The sequence below is a fragment of the Alligator mississippiensis genome, chromosome 6 (assembly GCF_030867095.1).
Source record: "Alligator mississippiensis isolate rAllMis1 chromosome 6, rAllMis1, whole genome shotgun sequence".
NCBI classification, from domain to species: domain Eukaryota; kingdom Metazoa; phylum Chordata; order Crocodylia; family Alligatoridae; genus Alligator; species Alligator mississippiensis.
This window is the reverse complement of record NC_081829.1, coordinates 93,609,751-93,628,110: the sequence shown is the minus strand read 5'-3', so window position 1 is coordinate 93,628,110 and position 18,360 is coordinate 93,609,751. Positions and strand designations below refer to the sequence as shown.

Below are 18,360 nucleotides of genomic sequence, written 5' to 3'. Positions count from 1 at the left end.
GGCGAGTAGTTCTGTTTGCATGTTCCAGTGGCTTTGTTGCCATGTTTGAGAACATCCTATTAAGTGTGGCAACGGCCCGTTATGCAATGTGACTTAAATGAAATGCTTGTAACGTTTTCCCCACTCCCATGTTAGGAAACGGACCGTGCTTGGGCTATAGAAAACCAAAACAGCCGTATCAGTGGCTGACTTACAAACAGGTTAGTTCCACTTTTATTTCCTTAAGTAGATGAATTCTGCATGCTATAGCACTTCCTGGGTATGAGTACCACCTGTGCTATTCCTATAGGTGTCAGAAAGAGCTGAATATCTGGGATCTGGGCTCTTGCAGAAAGGATGCAAATCATCAGCAGACCAATTTGTTGGGATCTTCGCTCAAAACAGGCCAGAGGTAAGCACTGGGGAACAGCCTGCCTACTTCACTCGGAGGGGGCCAAATGCAATAAAATAGGGTGACTCGAAATTAAATATTTATCAGCTGAAGCCCAACCCAATCTGAACAACTAACTAGACTGACTTGGCTGTCTTTCTAATTCTCATTGGTTATAGTTAGTTTAGTTAGTCCAAGTAGCTCTTGATTTACCTGGAACAGACAGCCATCCAAGTCATGACTGCTAGCATGTTGGTGACATGTATACCCATGAGGCAAGTCCACAGGATGTTAAACTGCTCTAGTACCAGCTACTTTGTAACCAAGTTAAGATTGCTAGTGTATTTTGGTGGTTGTGGCTTTTTGTTTTTTTCCTCCTCCCTTCCCCAGTAACAAAGCAATTATGACTTTTTTTTTTGTGCAGTGGATCATTTCGGAGTATGCCTGCTACACATACTCAATGGTTGCTGTTCCACTCTATGACACTCTGGGGCCAGAGTCCATTGTATTTATTGTTAACAGAGGTATATTCACTCTTTTTCCTTCATGATTAGTTGCTCCCTCCTAAATGCTTGTTTTCTGCAACACTGTTGCATTTTGCACGAATAAAATAGAAGGGCCAGGCTGTCTACTAATCCTAGATTTAACTTATATCTTTGCAAATTTCCTTAATCTTCATTTGGTCAGTGCCAAGCTGCTTTCTCAGACTTGTTTAATTCCAACAATACGGATGTTGTACCATGGGGATGCCTTCTTTTAATGCACTTTGTACTAAGACCTGGTGACTTATCTAAATGGAAAGGACAGCAGCTCCCCTCTGTCATGTGAAAAGGAAGAGATGGAGGGAAGCTGATCAGTGTCTGACTGTAAAGCATCCTTCTCTCTTCTGTTACAGCAAGCATTTTATGGCAATAAATGCTAACTGAAATCTCCTGGTACTGAGTACATAACAAATGGTTGAAAATGAGCCTAAAACTTAAGGCCCTATTATCCTCCTTGCTTTTAATAAAATGACCTGCAAATCCTTTAGAGTCTAGAGGAGGAAAGGTGATGAAAGAAGGCCTGTGATCCCCACTTTTGAAGTCTTCCCTCCCACCTCCCCACAACTTTCTTTTTTCTCTTAAATCTGTCAAATTTTAACTTTTAAAGATGATGACCCTTTGATTTATTCATTAATTGGGTATAGGATTTGTTAATCCATATTCTAAAATTGAATCAAATGGAAACCTTGCAACAGCTTGTCTCTTGGGACAAAGCTGTAATTTAATTAGGCTCATTTGTGCCTGAACATGTTGTGATAACACAGCAGCAGAACACTAATGAGGAACTAACATTCAATTTAATGAACCCACATAAGGTTTCTGTGAAATACAGAAGCTAGGGCTAAAACTAAATGCTAGTTTTAGTTATTCTTGGTGGTTTTTTACTGTTGGGGGTTTTTTTTTTCCCCTTAAATCCAAGGTTAAGAATTCCAAAAGGAGGCATTAAGCCAATGCGAGTTCTAGATATACTGTAAATTAGTTCCTTTTTATATAACAGAAATGTGTATAGACTCTGTGGGTTGTACCCAGATCTTCATGTGAACACTTGCTCCTCTGTGAGAACATTTTTTGGATCCACGTTAATAGCGCTCATAACTTTAAGAGCCTTGAAAGTGTTTAAATGTATACCACTACCAAATCTAAGCTCAAGCGCCAATTGGCACTTGTCCTCTAACTTGTAACACTGTCAGGTGAGACTGACCTCGGGATTGGAACAAACCTAAAGTATTGGGGTGTGTGGGTCTCTTCTGCAGCTGACCTCACCACCGTGATCTGTGACAAGCCTGAAAGGGCACAGGTTCTGCTGGATAACTGTGAGCAAGGGAAGACTCCTGGACTGAAGACTATCATTCTAATGGATCTCTTTGACAATGAACTCAAAGAAAGAGGAGCCACAATGGGGGTAGAGATTCTGCTGCAGCAGGAAGTTGAGGTATGCAACGCTTCGTGGTCCTTTCCTGGGGAAAGGTCATTCCAGGACTTGCTCATACCTCTTAGCTGCATCGCACAATGCCAGTCTTGGCTTGCCTCCTGCTTCCATAACAGACGACTAATAATTGCCTAAGGATGGTGACACTGGGACTGACTGATCCTAATTGCTAATGCAATGCTGTTCCAGTTAACTGCATAGATAGTGAAGGGGCTCTTTTTTTTTTTTCCCCAGTCACCAAGAGTTGCTGTGAAGAGGCTTGAAAATAAGTTGGTGTTGACAGGCCCTTAGTCAATATTTGGGGTTGCTAATTCTATGAGCTTAACAAGCATTTGTACATAGGTTTTTGCTAACTACATAGCCCACTTTAAAGGTTAAATGTAATACACTGTGTAAGTATGTATTTCTTGGTCGAGGAAAGTATCTTAATTAATCAAGCCAGTGACTCCAATGATAAAGCTGTTTACTGGAGTAAAATTTGGCTTGTTTGAAACTGGAACTCTGATCTGAAATGCCTCTACTTTGGCTCCCTTCCTCTTGGCTCAGTTGCATGCTACTGTAAGGCACTACAACTCTAAATGTATGAGCGCAAGATTCCCATTAAGTCTTTTCCTGCCTACCCTTGGGCAAGTAAGAATCAGAACTGGCAATTTATTGGGAGATGAACTTTTTGCATGGGAGGATTTTCCAGCCTTTATAGGAAGTAGATTTTAAATGGGGAAAACCAAGTCTCTAAATTTTGAATCCAATAGACTTTCAAAAATAGCATCTCATGCATCTTGTGCAGGGGATGAACAGGAGCCAGTCAACTTTTATGAGCACCCTCCTTGGTGGGAGGACAGGGAGCTGGAGTCCTAAGGGCATTCAGGGCATTTTCTGGACACCCACTTGACCAGATTTGATCACTTAAATGGCTGTTTAAGTCCCCCAAATTCTACTTATAGAATACCAACCTATGCACATAACCCTACTTCTAGGTACACAGATAGTCATTATGTAGATAGGAACAGAATGCCAAATAATGCACAAGTAGCACTTTGGGGACATGGACAACTAAAATATGGCTGTCCAGGTAGGCAGAAAATAGAATACCATCCTGAAAGTCTGTCACGGCTACAAAGAGCTGGCTAGGCAGACTCCCAAATGCCTGGGGCTCTGGAATATCTACAATAAAGAACACTATGTGAAAGATGGATAGGAGACCTGGTGGAAGTGGCAGAAAAAACCCAAACCTTTAAAGGAGGGCTTGACAGGAAGTGTAAAGAAGGAACCCCGATACATGCTAAAGAAAAGCATGCCTTTTACCTGCTTGCATAGCATTAACATGCTGCTAACTGAAATCTTTTTTTTTTTTTATACACAGGAGCTGGGCAAAAACAACTGGCAGAAACCAAAAGTAAGTTAAACGCATTGGTAATCTAGCTGATGTTATGGGTGTGGACCTGCACAGCTGCTGCTGTGGGTGCAGACATCTTGTCTGTAAACCAACAGCTGAGATGCCATACTCCACGATGCATTTTAATACACCCACCCCTTTCCAGGAGAGGTCCATGCTTGGCAGCAGGTTTTGGGAAGAACAAAGTGTACTCTAATACTGTGGTCACGCAAGCTTAATGTTCTCATTTCTGTCTTCTAGCCTCCCAAACCTGAGGACCTTTGCGTTGTATGTTTCACTAGTGGAACCACAGGTACATTTTTGTGTTTTTTGCATTTAGACATGCAGCCTTAACTGCAGGCATTGAGAAAGGGGGTGGAAAATGTCTGTGTAGGTTCCTTAATACTTTAGTGATGCAAGGAAAAGGGATGTTGAATGCAAAGATGCTAAATGAAAACCAATTCCTATTTGGAGCTTGCCATTAGGAAGTTTTTGTTTTTAAGCTTTTGGCTTGCAGTGAGCACTGACCAATGACTAAGTTTTTAACACTGCTATAAATTGGGAGCTCTCAATGAAAGAGTAAGCATAGGCTAGACTTCTTCTCACTGCACACTGTAGCATAAACCCATTTTGGGGAGATATGATTTGATCACTAAATCTGGCTGAAGGTCTCTGACCTTTGTGTACAAGCTACACCTCAGCTGAAGACGAGCCAAGCTAGATGGGCTGCATTCTTGCTGACCATATGGGTTATGTAGTCAGTTGAAGATCTAAAAAGTATCTTACCCAAACCAAAGGTCACTTTTGAAGCAGTTTATCCAAAAATCTGCTTCATGAGTTGAGTGGGAACATGAACAACTGACCCTAACAGTGGAAACACAAGGCTTGTATAATACAAGTGACTGAGCTGAATGCAAAAGAAGTTTTTAGTCTGGATACCTGGGAGTGGTGGCTACAACTAGTCTGCCTGTGACCCTTACAGGTGACCCCAAAGGAGCCATGATGACCCATGAAAATGTTATAGCAGATGCTGCTGCTTACATCAGAACTATTGAGGTAAGCAAAAGTGCAAAGGATGTTAGCGCTAAAATTCTTGGACAGGTCAGGCTTGTATGGAAGGCCTGCATTATAAGATCTGCAACACATTGGGAAAAGCCTTTGAGTCCTGGCTCTCTGTACTACAAAGGACACCCCAAATTAATACTTGGACTGATGCTGCTAAACAGTGGCTCTCAACCACTGTGCTGAGAAGGGTTTTTCCCCCCCACACACTTCCCCAGGGGTGCTGCAGCAGCCAGGTGTGCTGGGTACTTTTACCTGGTACATTCAAACCAGCATGGGCTGCAGCATAGGTGCACTCTCCTGTCTCATCAAGCCTTTCTGATGAGCCTAAAGCAGGTAGGAGAGGCAGCTTGTGCTGCAGCCCTTCCCAGTCCGGTCACCCCACGCTTCTCCTGGAAAGTCTTGCAAGATGGTTCCACCTGCTGTGTTCACCTCTATTTTTGTGGGAAGAGTTCTCTGATAAGCCAATTTAGGGCAGGAGAGCACTTGCATGCTGTGGCTCTTCCTGGTATGGCTTCAAACAAAGCATACAGGACAAGTACTTGCTGGCAGGGGTGGAAACACCTAACTGAGAACCACTGAGGTCAATTCTCAACCTGGGGTGTTGCCAAATTCAAAATGGAGAGGTATCCTGACTCTAAAAATCTTGAACCTAGGACTGTCTAGGAATTGCTTTGAAGCGGGAGTAAGATGCAACTTGAGAAGGGTTTGAGGTAAAGCCTAAACTTTTTTTTGGTTTTTCTAGGGAGCAACTTTTCTATTGGATATTTGAAATCATTCAATAACACCTAGTTCCATAGCATCCTGGCCCTAACATCAATATGGGGAAACTAATAAAGCCTTTTGCCACTGTTAGAATAAAAAAATGCATGGTTTAATAAATGTATCTAGTTTCAGTGCTCTTTCTAAAGCTAAGTGAGAGAGGAGGAGAGGATTCCAAGCCCTATTTTTCAATTAAAGACCTCTTTGGTAAAGGGTGAAGTTGGCAAATATTACTTTGTTTCAACAGAAAGGTCACACCCACAACACAACTTATTTTCCTGTTTTACTATTCCCCTGTAGGGTACATGTGAGATAACAGAATTGGATATTTCAATATCTTATCTTCCACTGGCTCACATGTTCGAGAGGGTAGTGCAGGTAAGTGTTACTAATTCATGCCCTTGTAGCTCTTTTTTTTTTCCCCTAACCACTTCCAGTTTCATTGCAGTAGCCTTTGGCTGCAGAGATAGTACTAAGTTTGGTTCAGAATTGTTCTTAGTGTCCAGGGAGTGATGAGGTGTTACAAAAGAGAAACTAAGCATAATTTACTATTTAATTTTAATTCTTTCCCTGGCTTATTGCACCTTTTGAGAAGATGGATTTGAGGATGTTGGGTTTCCCTGCCCCTAGCACTTAATCTGAAGGTACATGAGGCCTCCCATCTTTCTAAACTAAAGATGTAATTTCCAATTACTTGGAAGTCTAGCCTAGCTACATGTTATGAAAACAAACTAATGCATCCTTCATATCATACCATGGTACTGCAAAAACGCTTATAAATTCCTCGCTGTCGTAGGCGAAGCAAATCTGTTGTTAAAGCAAAGTAACACAATACCTGATGCTCAAGCATATGCTAGCACACTAGGTCAAGTCTTTCATAACAAGGGGGGTGGGATTAAAAAGTAGCATAAAAGAAAGCAAGGAAGAATACTACAGCATGTTCTTGAAAGAGGGTGTATGTTCCAGACCAGGTCCAGAACAATCCCATTCAAAAACTCCACTTAGCTTACACTGCTAGGAATTTGGGTTCCACATGTTCTTGGATTAAGCCTTTTTAAGCTGAACACTGCATTTCTTAAGACTAATTGGTCTAAGTCTAATTTTTAAGACTGAGTCGAGTCGCAAAATCCTCATGTCTACCGACAAATCCTCTTTTATAATAAAGAGAACAATTCCTACTGCACTGAAATTGAGGCTGCCTTCTGAGGCTCAGTTCTAAAGCTTGGCTTTAGCAAGGCCTTGGTCTTTCTTTGTCGCATAGCTCTAGTGTTGCCTTGCATACAATTAAATCTAAGAATTTAGACAAAAGCTAGATAGTATTGGCTAAGATGCCAACCAGTAATAATGAGGACAGAAATATCCAAGGTGAAGCTTCCCTCGTCTTCAAAGGTGCTGCAGAAGTACAGCATTAATCTCAAAGTCTGTGCATTTGGTTAAGATGAATTTATAAGGATTTGCAGGATTGGGCTCATGGTGTGTGGATTTTGTCTGTTTTTCTAGACAGTATTGTACAGCAATGGAGCAAAAGTGGGTTTCTTCCAAGGAGACATCAAACTGCTAACTGATGACATGAAAGCCTTGCAGCCAACACTGTTTCCAGTGGTGCCAAGACTGCTCAACAGGATCTATGACAAGGTACTCAAAGCTGCTCTGTAGACAAGCTATCAGGAAATGGAAAAGTACCAGAACTACTGCAAAATGCAACCTAACAGCCACTTCAATTGGCCCTTTAGCCTCCTTTTTAAAAACAGCACCACCAATTTGTCAGGATTCAGAGCTTAAGTCCTGCACTGGCTCAAATGAAGATCCTCGGCTGGGTTCATCCTTTTAGGGATGAGGATGTCCCTGGTTTAGTTGAAACTAGCTCAAACTGGGCATGAAAGCCCATTCCATAATTCAGATTTGAATGTAGGAGTGCCAACTGCATGCATGAGACCTGAAACTGGGGTGGCGTGCACCCAATTACATCAACACAAGCATGCATGTGCAGACAGCCATGCCCAAGAAAGGAGCACACTAAAGAGACTGCCAGCTGGCCAAAGCCTAGACCACAGGGAGTGATCTACCTTGCTTTGCAGTAGTCCCTTATGGGTCACCATTAAAATTACTGCTAAGCCAAAAAACCAAACGTTTTAAGGTCCCATGTCATCTCCAACTAAAGATGGACAGTCTTGATTTGATGCTGGCCTACTCTTGTACTCTTAACAAGCAAAAGATTCAGGTGACACTCATGGAATATCTCTTCCTCTACAGATACAAAGTGGTGCACATGGCTCACTGAAGAAGTTCTTGCTAGCAGCTGCTGTGGCTGCAAAAACAGCTGAATTAAAGCAGGGCATCATTCGGAACAACAGCATTTGGGATAAACTGATTTTTAAAAAAGTCCAGGTAATGCAGTGTGAGCATCAATTATGAATACCAGTACACTATTCAACAAAATTCAAAGAAGGCTGGATAAGCTTATAGCTGGGCATGCAGGGGGGCAAAGAGCTTTCCCAAAGGTGAAAGGGGTCTTGAGCTATACTGCTGCAGACTTCTCTGGACCAAGTACAAGGCTGGAGGGATTATGTAGCACTAGGGAAAAGAACACGGGCCTTTTGCAACAAGACTACAGCAGTGGCACAGAAATAAAATGCCAGTCATCCAGTGACAAAAAGATTACTTGTCTTTCCCCATACACTTCCTAAGTGTCCTGCTATATCAATCCAGGATTTAATACCTAGTGAAGAGCCAGCTAACTAACATGATGTTAAAGCATCCTAATGAGTATAAAGGAGGCATGGATGCAAAACTATTTGCTAGATGCTGAATGTAGCTTTCAAACTAATGTTGGTCCCATTTTAAAAAGGGAAAAATGCTACCTCCAATTTAGCAGTCTAGGTACTCTGTGCAATGGTTTCCCTAAGGTCACTTGTAATTCTGGCTGAATTGTCTTAGCCTTCAAGAATCTTGCCAAATTCCCCATGATGTGGCAGTAGACTGGCCTGGACCAGAAAGGTCTTATGTTGTTCTTGAACATGAATCTTCTACTTGGTCTCATCTGTTGGAGCATATGTGCTTCACAAGCCGCCTTCTTCTGGATCTAGTAGCTTTCTGTAGCTTAGTCTGAGGTCTACTGTAGGTTACTATTGCCTTGGACAGGTAATTCCTAAAAGGAGAGGAGTAAATAGGGAATCTCTGTACTTCAAACAGGGGATGTTCTCAACACAGTTGCAAATTCTTGATGCCTGCATGGACTAGGACCTACTTTACATTTGTCTCCTTCCTTGTAGGAAACCATGGGTGGGCAGATACGTCTGATTGTAACAGGAGCAGCTCCCATCTCTCCTGCTGTCATGATCTTTCTTCGAGCGGCATTGGGGTGTCAGGTAATTTTGGAATTGGAAGATGCAAACTTGAACACGTTTTATCACATTTCACCTGCAAGCAGTGCCAATATAGCTCAGATTAGGGATTTATGGCTTTCTGCATGAGCCATGCATGTTTGTTTCCTGGATGCTCAGCAGCCAATCATCTTGTTTCGCAGATGGGGAGAAAAACCTCTTTATGTTTTTTGCAGAAGAGAACAAAACCTTGGTACATCTAGAACTCAAGGGTACCTAACCTGCTAATCGACCCACTTAAAACTACTAAACTACATTTGTAGTGGGTGTGTGGTTTTTTTCTTACTACTATTCTGTGAAGAGCTGTATAAACAAGCTTAACCAAAAGTGTTTGTTGAACTTTTTTACTTGCTGATCAGTAACCTATAGAAAACAGCATCTCTCCTTCCATTCTGGAGAGATGCTTCCAGCTAGCCTGCTGGGTTGCAAGGCAGTATAGCAATGTGGTATGGTCTTTCATGGTGGTGTGGTGTGTGTGTGTGTGTGTGTGTGTGTGTGTGTGTGTGTGTGTGGTTTTTGTCTTGTTGTTGTCAGGAGGCAACTGAACTCAAGTAATTCTTGAACAGGGTTTGTCAGCAGGAATCCATCACGCCTCTTTTCCAAGAGTAAAGGTGGAAGTGGCTTTGGAAAGGGAACAAAGAACTAAGCCATTCGGGACTCTCTGAAACTGGAGATAAAAAGATGAAGTCCTAGATTTCCCAAGAGTCTGGGATTAGGGTAGTGTGAATTTGGGCCATGGCATCTTTTGTTATGCTGTGAAATCTTGCAGTCCTCTTGTAATTTGCTGGAACCTTCTAGGAAGCAAAATGGACATTTTAACAGATGTCTGCAGGCTAATACTAGTCTAGCAAAGACCCTTGACTGCCAGGACAGTGGGCAAACATCCTGCATTGTGGCATTAAGAGTGCAGTAACACTGAGGACTGACAGCACTCAAGCACACAGTAGTGATGTAAGGGCTTGAGCCAACACTTGGAAATGCTTGTTCTCTTATCCAGATCTTTGAAGCCTATGGTCAGACAGAATGTGCAGCTGGATCTACGGTTTCAAATCCCGGAGACTGGACAACAGGTATGGTGAGATAGCATTAACTACGCAGTGGCAGAGAAACATTTCTCCAAGGCTCATATGGCATTCAGATCTCAAACTCCATTCAGTTGGAAGTTGGGTGCCCAACTCCCAGGAGTACTAGCAAATGGCTTGGATTTTTGCCATGTAAGGGCAGGGTGGAAAAAGCATAAAATAGCTTGAGAATATCACAGCAGGGTACCAATTACTGCTGGCAAGTCACAAATTTTAATATTGAATCTCCCTCCTCCCCACTTGGAATGAATGCCTTCTATTCTGGAAAGCCTGTCCTTCAAAAGACTGCAGAGCAGGTGCTGTGGCACTGGAAGACTTATCTTGAAGAGCAATAAAAGGGTTTACAAAATGATGAAAAGCAAAACCCTGGGCTCAACTCTTTGCAACTGGCCCCTTAATTAAACATCACTAAACTGCTACAGCTTCTTCTGAAAAGCCTCCTGTTTCCCACTGCAGTTGGTCTACTGAGCAACAACGTTTATCTTGGCATCTTAAAAGGGCACTGCCACAGGGGTTCAAGAACCTTGCTTTGGTTGACTGTCCTAAATTTGAGGGTTTTAAGCCTGGCAAGACCTCTTGGCATTCAGGAAGTTACTTAAATTTGAATTCTATTAATATATCCCTGGATTGTATAAACTTGACCCAGAGGCATTTGAAACGCTCTCTCACTAAAATGCCTAATCCAACTGAAATCCATGGGGAGAACTGAAGCATGCACAATGCTCACGTAAAAACTCCTTCACCAGCTTGAGCTTGGTAAGGAAGCAGATGCTTGATGAGCAGAATTGCTCTCCCACCTAATGGGAAGGACCAATTACAAATGGCTGTAACTGAAGATTAGCTTTGATTTTCTTCTATATAGAAGAATCTGATGCTAATATGTTTTCCAGCACTAATCAAGACTTATGGAGAACAGGCTTAATAAAGCGGCATTCACTGCCAGTACTCCATACTTCTTCCCCCTAAATGGAAAGAGCCACCCTACAGCAATATAGAGGGCCTCAAAAGCTTTAGCTGGTTCTCAAGGTTAAGTCGGTTTCTACTGTTAGTTCACCTCACTTCAGGTATGTTTTGACATGTGGATTCTGCTAATGGTTCATGCTTCAAAACTATCTACCTAAACTCATGTCTTCCATAGGCCATGTTGGAGCCCCTCTGGCTTGTAACATTATAAAGCTAGAAGATGTTGAAGAAATGAACTATTATTCTGCCAATAATGAAGGAGAGGTAGGCACTTCATATGAAGCAATGCAGCTTTAGTCTGGGATAATGCAACAACCTAAAAGGAGATGACTAGCAGTCTCTTTATACTTGTAGGTTTGCATCAAAGGGACAAATGTATTCCAAGGTTATCTGAAAGATCCTGAGAAAACAGCAGAAGCCCTGGACAAGGATGGCTGGCTTCATACTGGAGATATTGGGAAATGGATGCCGGTAAGTGGTTTTTGTGAAGCCCTCCCCTTCTTTCTTTCTTTCCCCACCCCAACCTGAAAACTGGACACCAAAAGCCTTACAATCTTAGCAGAGAGGCTTTTGATGCATTGGATACCAATGATCTGGCTTGGTTTGTCTCTTTGGCAGGCATGCCAAAAATTAACTCTCTACCTTCCTATCACCAATTCCCTTCTCCTGTCTGATCTGCCCATGCCACCTATGGCATATGATGCAGGTTGGCCACTTCTGTTCTACTTGTGAAAGCAGATATCGAGTTAAGATGGCCTAATTGGACTAGATGTAGGCTACATGGGTCTTAAAACTGCTAGGGAGGAGGACTTTATCTGAATATTGGAGATTAGGTTGAAGACTTGCAATACTTGTTGTTTGGTTTGGCCTAATGACACCATCTCTTGAAATAAGTTTATCTGCGTAATGCTAATACTGAAGTAATGTTGGAACACACTTCAGTATTCAATGTCTAGGTAGAGGCATTTGCCTCCATCCAAATTGGACCCTTCATCAGCTGGGATCAAGCCATGAGCTAGGTGACAATTTTTTATGATGGAAATTTAATGAGAAACAATACTCAAAAGACCAATTTGCTAGCAAGGTTCTCCACAACACCTGCCAGGCATACAATTAAAATTTGAAGTGTGATTCTGCTTCTTTAATTATGATCTCACTTTGACTGGTCATAATAACCCATCAAAGAAAACTGCTTCCCAGTCTTGTCCTAAGCTAATTAGAAGAAACTATCAAACTTTTTTTCACAATCCTAGGGACAAAATGCTGCAAGGCAAGGAGAATTCAACTACAAAATGGAATTATTCTAACCTAGGTCTAGCTTTCATGAAAACAAGCTTCCCTTGGGAAGGGGGTGGTGTTTGTTGGATACTTCTGCATTGCCTGTGTACTTCCTAATACTGAAATGTCATTGCTGTAGAATGGAACTCTGAAGATCATTGACAGAAAGAAGAACATCTTTAAGCTGGCACAGGGAGAGTATGTTGCACCAGAAAGAATAGAAAATGTCTACATCAGAAGTTCTCCTGTATCGCAAATTTTTGTCCATGGGGAGAGCCTGAGGGTAAGTTGCCCTCCTGCTCTGATGGTGCTGTGTAGTACTATTCCAGCATCATTTGGAACCAAAATACTTTGAGCCTTTTGCCCCTTTCTTCCCGTCCCCACAGTGTGGCTCTTCCTTGAAACAAATGGCATCCTCCTTAATAGACTCCCTAACAACTGCCTTTAGCCTTTTATTCTAAAAGATTCCCTGTTCTTCCTGATGGACACTACTGTAGATGTCTTGCATTGGTCTTGAGTAGTAGGTTGGGAGATAAGTGGCCTAGAGACTTGTGGATCACTTTTAATACCACCTAAACTGACTGGTTTTCAGAACTATGACAATGGATATCAGCAATAAAACTCTCTCTAAACTTTTTGGGCTAGCTTAAAACTGGTACCTTCAATGGTTAGCACCAGACCCAAACACTCATTCAAATAGTAAAGTTCATGTATAACATGACTAGTGCAACTCTCTAGCATGCTGAAGCAAAAAGCCTTGTTTTTAAGGACAACATTAATTGCATATATTGAGAGCTCAAAGGGCACCTTGCGCTGTGCCGTGTTCCTGATGTCCTGCTTTTGTAAGGACAGATTTTGCACTTTATAGACTACCTGAATCTGATGCATAAACTCCTGTATGTGGTGGCTTTTGCACCTTTAACTGAATGAGAGGTGCATTTCCCAGCCTTCTACCCAACTTTGGATTAGCACAGTTGTAACTACTCCTTTTCTCCTTTATGGCCTGGACTTCTTCTAAGATGCCTAAACTAGATTTGGATATTAGTAGAATTGCACTTGATATCCCCTTGTTCCATGTTTTGACGCTTTCCCTTACTTCTTCCCATAGTGCTCTGTAGTGGGTATTGTGATTCCTGACCCAGAGACGCTTCCAGAATTTGCAGGAAAACTAGGAATAAAAGGCTCGTATGAAGAAATCTGCAAAAACTTGGTAAGTAGCCTCATCAGTATCTTGAGTGCATTGTGACCTAGAAGCTTTTCCACTCATTCTTGTGAACTGTTTCTTGAGTGGAAGCTGAGAGTTGAACCATTTTAAATAAACTGGTTCTATCAAGCCCATTATCTGTGTAACAAATGCTGCATCAAGGGGTTAAAAGTCCTGATGTCTCGTCCTAGCTCCTAACAGTCACTGGGATCCTTAAGCACTTTCAGCCTTTCCCTAGCTGTACAGGGGTAACAAAGGTTTCAAGGTGCTAACAAGGGTGCTTCAAGCTCCAAATGTTTAAACTGCAGTTGAGGATTGCAAATACTCTTGGAAATGAGATTTACTTCTTTATAGGCTATGGAAGGGAGGTATTTCTTATAACTCCATTCCATTTTTGTGCTGGTTAAATATGGTGGATTACCTTATCAACTCATTCTAGACCTTTGTTCTTTCTTTCTAGGAAGTAAAAAATGCTATTTTAGAAGATATGGTCAAGCTGGGGAAACAAGCTGGCCTTAAATCCTTTGAACAAGTGAGTAGTTCAACTATCAATCGGATGAATCCATCAGCCCTCCTGCTTGGATCAAAGCAGTGTAAACCCCAATTGGATGGAACAGCTTGGTGGTCATGGGAGGCTGAGGGTGGCTGCATTTGTAGCTGTCCCTTTCTTAATGCCTGCTACTCATGAGGCCCCCAAAAATAGTGCTGCCCCTTTATACAGATAAATGGTAGGTGCCAGCATTGCTACAGCTCTTGCTGTTCCTGAGCATGCTGTTGATGCAGAATATCTCAGAATTCAAATTTTTGATAAATACTGTACTTACTGACATGGCATATGCTGCCAATTTTTAACACCAGCACTTCCCCTTTTCATCCTACCCCCCACCCCACCTTTTTTCCCTTTAGTTGGGCTGTCCCTGTTGTATGCAGCTTCTCAACTTGCCCTTCTCTTCTTTTGTTCAAGTGAAAAGGGCAGATCCAGGATTTTCAAAAGAGTTAAAAATAGGCTGCAGGGCTGTGAAAAGAAGGAAGAGACTAGGAGTAGCTGCATGGCAAATTTTTCAGCAAAACTGCCTAAGAAAAGAGCTGCTTTAGTGGTCTTGATGTCCACTAAAGAGCATTAACATCACTAGTGAAGAGCTATTTTTAACACAAATCCAGTAGATTCCAATTCTAATGAGCCATGAAGCCAATGGACTTGGCACTGCTTAAACAGGAAGGTCACAGCTGCTACTCCGGGCAGAAAAACACAATCTGCTTCCCTGCTTAAGGCTCATCCCAACTGTGAAAAGCAACTCTAGTGGAGGGAGGGAGTGCATGTATTGTGCAAGTAAATATGGTACTCTGACTTGGTTCTAGGACCACCCTCAGATGTTACTGTGCTGAGGCATAAACTTTTTCTTCTTAAAATCAGGTTAAGGAGATCTACATTCACCCGGAGGCACTCACGATTGAAAATGGATTCTTGACTCCAACACTGAAGGCAAAAAGAGCAGAACTTGCTAAATACTTCAAGCCTCAAATTGAAGAGCTCTATGCAAATATTAAGGAATAAGATGGCTTGTTTTCAATAAGTTTATAGATTCCCATGGAATAACAAAGTAACCTCAGGACCATGAGTCCACTACTCAAAGCAAGTGGAGTGGGGAGTGAAAGGAACTCCTTCGGGGGGGGGAGGGGGGAATTCATATAAAAAAACTATGTGGCGGAAGAAAGGAAGCGGAGGAAGTGACTTGCTTCCAATTTTTTTTTTTGTACTATGAAGCCGGTTATGGTTATAACCGTAAATGAAGGTGTAATGTTTCAATTGGATTCTTCTGGCGATCAAATGTTCTCAGGGAACACAATTAGTCCAAGCAACTTGGAGTTGCTTGGTTCTCTTGGCACAAGCCTTGCCTTGAGAAATTAAATTTTACTTGCTACAAGGCAGCTGAGCAGGTTCCAAAGAGCATTTAATCTTTTTTTTTTTTTTTTCCCCTCACAAACTTTTGTATTAGTCTTGTTGCCCTCCACTTTATTTATTCAACTTCTTCTTGAAGCTGTTTGGTGGAAGATTAAGTTAAACTTGCAATCATGTGTCTGTTCAGGCAGCATTATGCTGACAGCTAAGCCAAATGTTTCACCACAAGAACTCTGAGCTTGCCACACTCCTGAAGCTCTTCAGAGCAGGAGTTTCAAATAGTGGAAATTCAGGCTGCACCTTGTCTTCTGGGAAATCTGGCATGGTCCCATTCCTTGTCAACACTTTTTGTGGCCTACCAGTCCTAAATGTGAACAGGGCCTCTGTCATTGTTCACACCTAGTCTTCCCTGAATTAACTCTTCCAGCACCATGACTAGAGCTGCCTAGAGTCAATGAAGTTGCAATGACTTGACTGCACAATGTGCTGAGCCACTTGAGACACAATAGCTGAAGATGTTGTTCTTGAAAAGAGTAGTGGCCATATTTGTTGAAAAATGATGGGTTATTAATAAGCCTAAAGCAATGTATGTACTTCAGCTGTTGTCTGTAAAGGTTATTGCTGTATGTAAAGTGATGAATGATGAAGTTTATTAAATTCAGGTTTTGACATTCTGTGCAAAAGGGTGTTCCTATCACTGGGTTCAGTAAGTTTTACCTGTAAGACCACAATGTATGCTTTTCAGTAGTAATCAAGTGTCGGCTGGCTTACTGTAAGCATGATACTCTGGGCTGCAAAGCAATGGAGCAGAAGTAGTTAACTGTGTTAGCCTGAAGTAGACTGTCATCTTCTTCAAGCTGAAACTTCTCTGAACTAGGTGTCCCTCTGCCCTACCTTAAGCCCAACAGAGGAATTACTTACCAGATTAAGTATCTTGTTTCTCTGATAATTGGACACTAGTTGCTGGAATCTGTAGCCCAGCCATTCAACTCAAGCCAACAAAAAGTGTCAGATACACCGAGCAAACAGCATTGTTGCATTACCCACCCAAGCTATTACAAATAGTGACCCCTGAGGTCAACTCTGTAACTAGCAACACCACAATGAACAGCTTAAGTTAATGAAACTCTTCTTTACTCATGGAAGGGAAGTAGCAAGCAGTCACTTGCAAGGCAAGAGACATAATCACAGGTTATTAAATAATACAGACTTGAAAGATTCCATTATGCAAAGGAATCTAAGAACTAGCCCAGTGGTACCTGCTTACCAAGGCACTGACACAATATTGACATCTGCTTTAAAGCTTGATGCATCTTATAATAGTATACACCTTTTTATAAGGGTATCTGTACATAGCACAGGTTTAATCCTTGTTAAATAGGTTTATAAAATTTAAACTTGTTTACTTTGGAGCATTGCAGCAGTGTTTACACACACTAGGTTTTCAAATGCATTAAGCTAGGTCCCTGGCTGGTGCCACAGGAGAGCAAGATGGTCCAGTACTAGCCCCCATCAATCCTGTGCTTGTGCCCATACACTACCATGCAGCTGTGGAAGCAGGGAGCTGGCAAACCACATTTTTTTTTCCCTTGTGTGGAAGCAATTCAAAGGGGTGATCTACAAAAAAGTTGCAGTGTTATCTGGTGGACAAAGAGGATCATTACACATCTTTAAGTACCTGTTTGCATGCAATGAATCCATGGATGCAGTGCTTTAAGGCCCAGCGAGCCAAACTGAACTATGTCTGAGGAGTTTTAATGTAATGCACAGGAAAGACTTAAAGTGTTGGGAAATCCTGCTCATGCAGACACACAGTTTCAGCACATGAAAGGGCAAAAGTCATAGTGTGTACATGAACCCTTCATGCCTAGTGTGCCAGCAGGACCTACAGTTAGCCTGCAAATATTCTGAGGCTGGAAGGAAATAGACATACATCTTTATCTAGATACATGTTGACCTTCTAAACTCAAGGTGCCTTTTGAAAAATGCCAGCTCCTTACCTTTCACTTTTGCCATACTCAGAAAAACCCTCCCACATAATCCCTCTGTTGCAAAGAATTCAAAGCCCATGACAGCTCAGAAATGCTGCCTATATATGTGCTCATTGGCATTCTACTTGGACTGCATCGGAGCAGACTCAATTAATCGGGTCTGCTCCACATTCTAATTGGAGCACTCCAGCATCACGTGCATAAAGCCCCTGCACATTTAGAAAACTTCATTTGACAAAAGATCAATATGAAAACTGCAGAAACAAACCATTTTTCACAGGAGTAATAAAAGTCTCTTTCAACAACGAATGCAAAATACATCTTTAAAATCACCTGTGAAAATAAATGTGTTGCGGCATGGAGGTGAAAGCTCACAATTTTGATAGGTGGTGTCCTAAGATTTGTTCTTCTGTTTTCTCTGCATCATGCCAAGTGATTTTGAAAGCACTGTTTGTTTTTCCAGCAGGGTCCAGTAATAAAACCTGAGACCAGATACGATCTATTCAAAGCAGTCAGCTTACATTCATATTCCACAATTATTTCTACATGAAATGGAGTAGTGTACTCAAAGTTAATTACTACAACAGGCATCGTAGATGGTGCAAAAGCTACAAAGAAACTGTAATAGGTTTGCCAAGTATTGCACATTGCAGTTCTGAGTACCTTAAACCAATGTATGTCAATAGTGTCCACTTACCAAAACTGTCCCACCAGACATCAGGAGAACAGTAGCAAGCAAAATAAAATACACCTAGCAAGGTGAAGATAAGAGGCATCCATCATCCACTACATGGCCACATTGAAAATCCCGAAAGTTTTTCTTCTTTCTGATGCAGGGACAGAATGGACAGCCACACCAATAAAAATGCAGCTGTCATGACTAGAGATGACCCAGGAGGGAGTTAGGATGAATTTCAATAGTGTGGAATAGCTCCCTGCAGATGAAGAGCTGGATTAGCCAACATGGAGAAGCCTGAACTGCTTTGAACAAGGGTCAGTAAGACTTAAGTAACACACAA

General features: G+C 41.9%; 1 protein-coding gene across 2 annotated transcripts in view; it reads left to right on the top strand.

The window, feature by feature from the left end:
* ACSL5 (acyl-CoA synthetase long chain family member 5) overlaps nucleotides 1-16,024 on the top strand; it is a 31,878-nt gene extending 15,854 nt beyond the window's left edge. For both annotated transcript variants that reach the window (XM_019485974.2, XM_014594665.3), the window contains 18 exons: nucleotides 136-200; nucleotides 290-391; nucleotides 795-894; nucleotides 2,166-2,344; nucleotides 3,705-3,737; nucleotides 3,978-4,029; nucleotides 4,699-4,772; nucleotides 5,841-5,918; nucleotides 7,041-7,175; nucleotides 7,794-7,928; nucleotides 8,813-8,908; nucleotides 9,921-9,993; nucleotides 11,144-11,232; nucleotides 11,323-11,439; nucleotides 12,386-12,529; nucleotides 13,355-13,456; nucleotides 13,911-13,982; nucleotides 14,865-16,024. In XM_019485974.2, coding sequence (XP_019341519.1) covers nucleotides 136-200; nucleotides 290-391; nucleotides 795-894; nucleotides 2,166-2,344; nucleotides 3,705-3,737; nucleotides 3,978-4,029; nucleotides 4,699-4,772; nucleotides 5,841-5,918; nucleotides 7,041-7,175; nucleotides 7,794-7,928; nucleotides 8,813-8,908; nucleotides 9,921-9,993; nucleotides 11,144-11,232; nucleotides 11,323-11,439; nucleotides 12,386-12,529; nucleotides 13,355-13,456; nucleotides 13,911-13,982; nucleotides 14,865-15,005 — 1,787 coding nt within the window. In that variant the 3' untranslated portion in view covers nucleotides 15,006-16,024. The remainder of the gene's footprint in view (nucleotides 1-135; nucleotides 201-289; nucleotides 392-794; nucleotides 895-2,165; nucleotides 2,345-3,704; nucleotides 3,738-3,977; nucleotides 4,030-4,698; nucleotides 4,773-5,840; nucleotides 5,919-7,040; nucleotides 7,176-7,793; nucleotides 7,929-8,812; nucleotides 8,909-9,920; nucleotides 9,994-11,143; nucleotides 11,233-11,322; nucleotides 11,440-12,385; nucleotides 12,530-13,354; nucleotides 13,457-13,910; nucleotides 13,983-14,864) is intronic.
* Nucleotides 16,025-18,360: the final 2,336 nt, after the last annotated feature.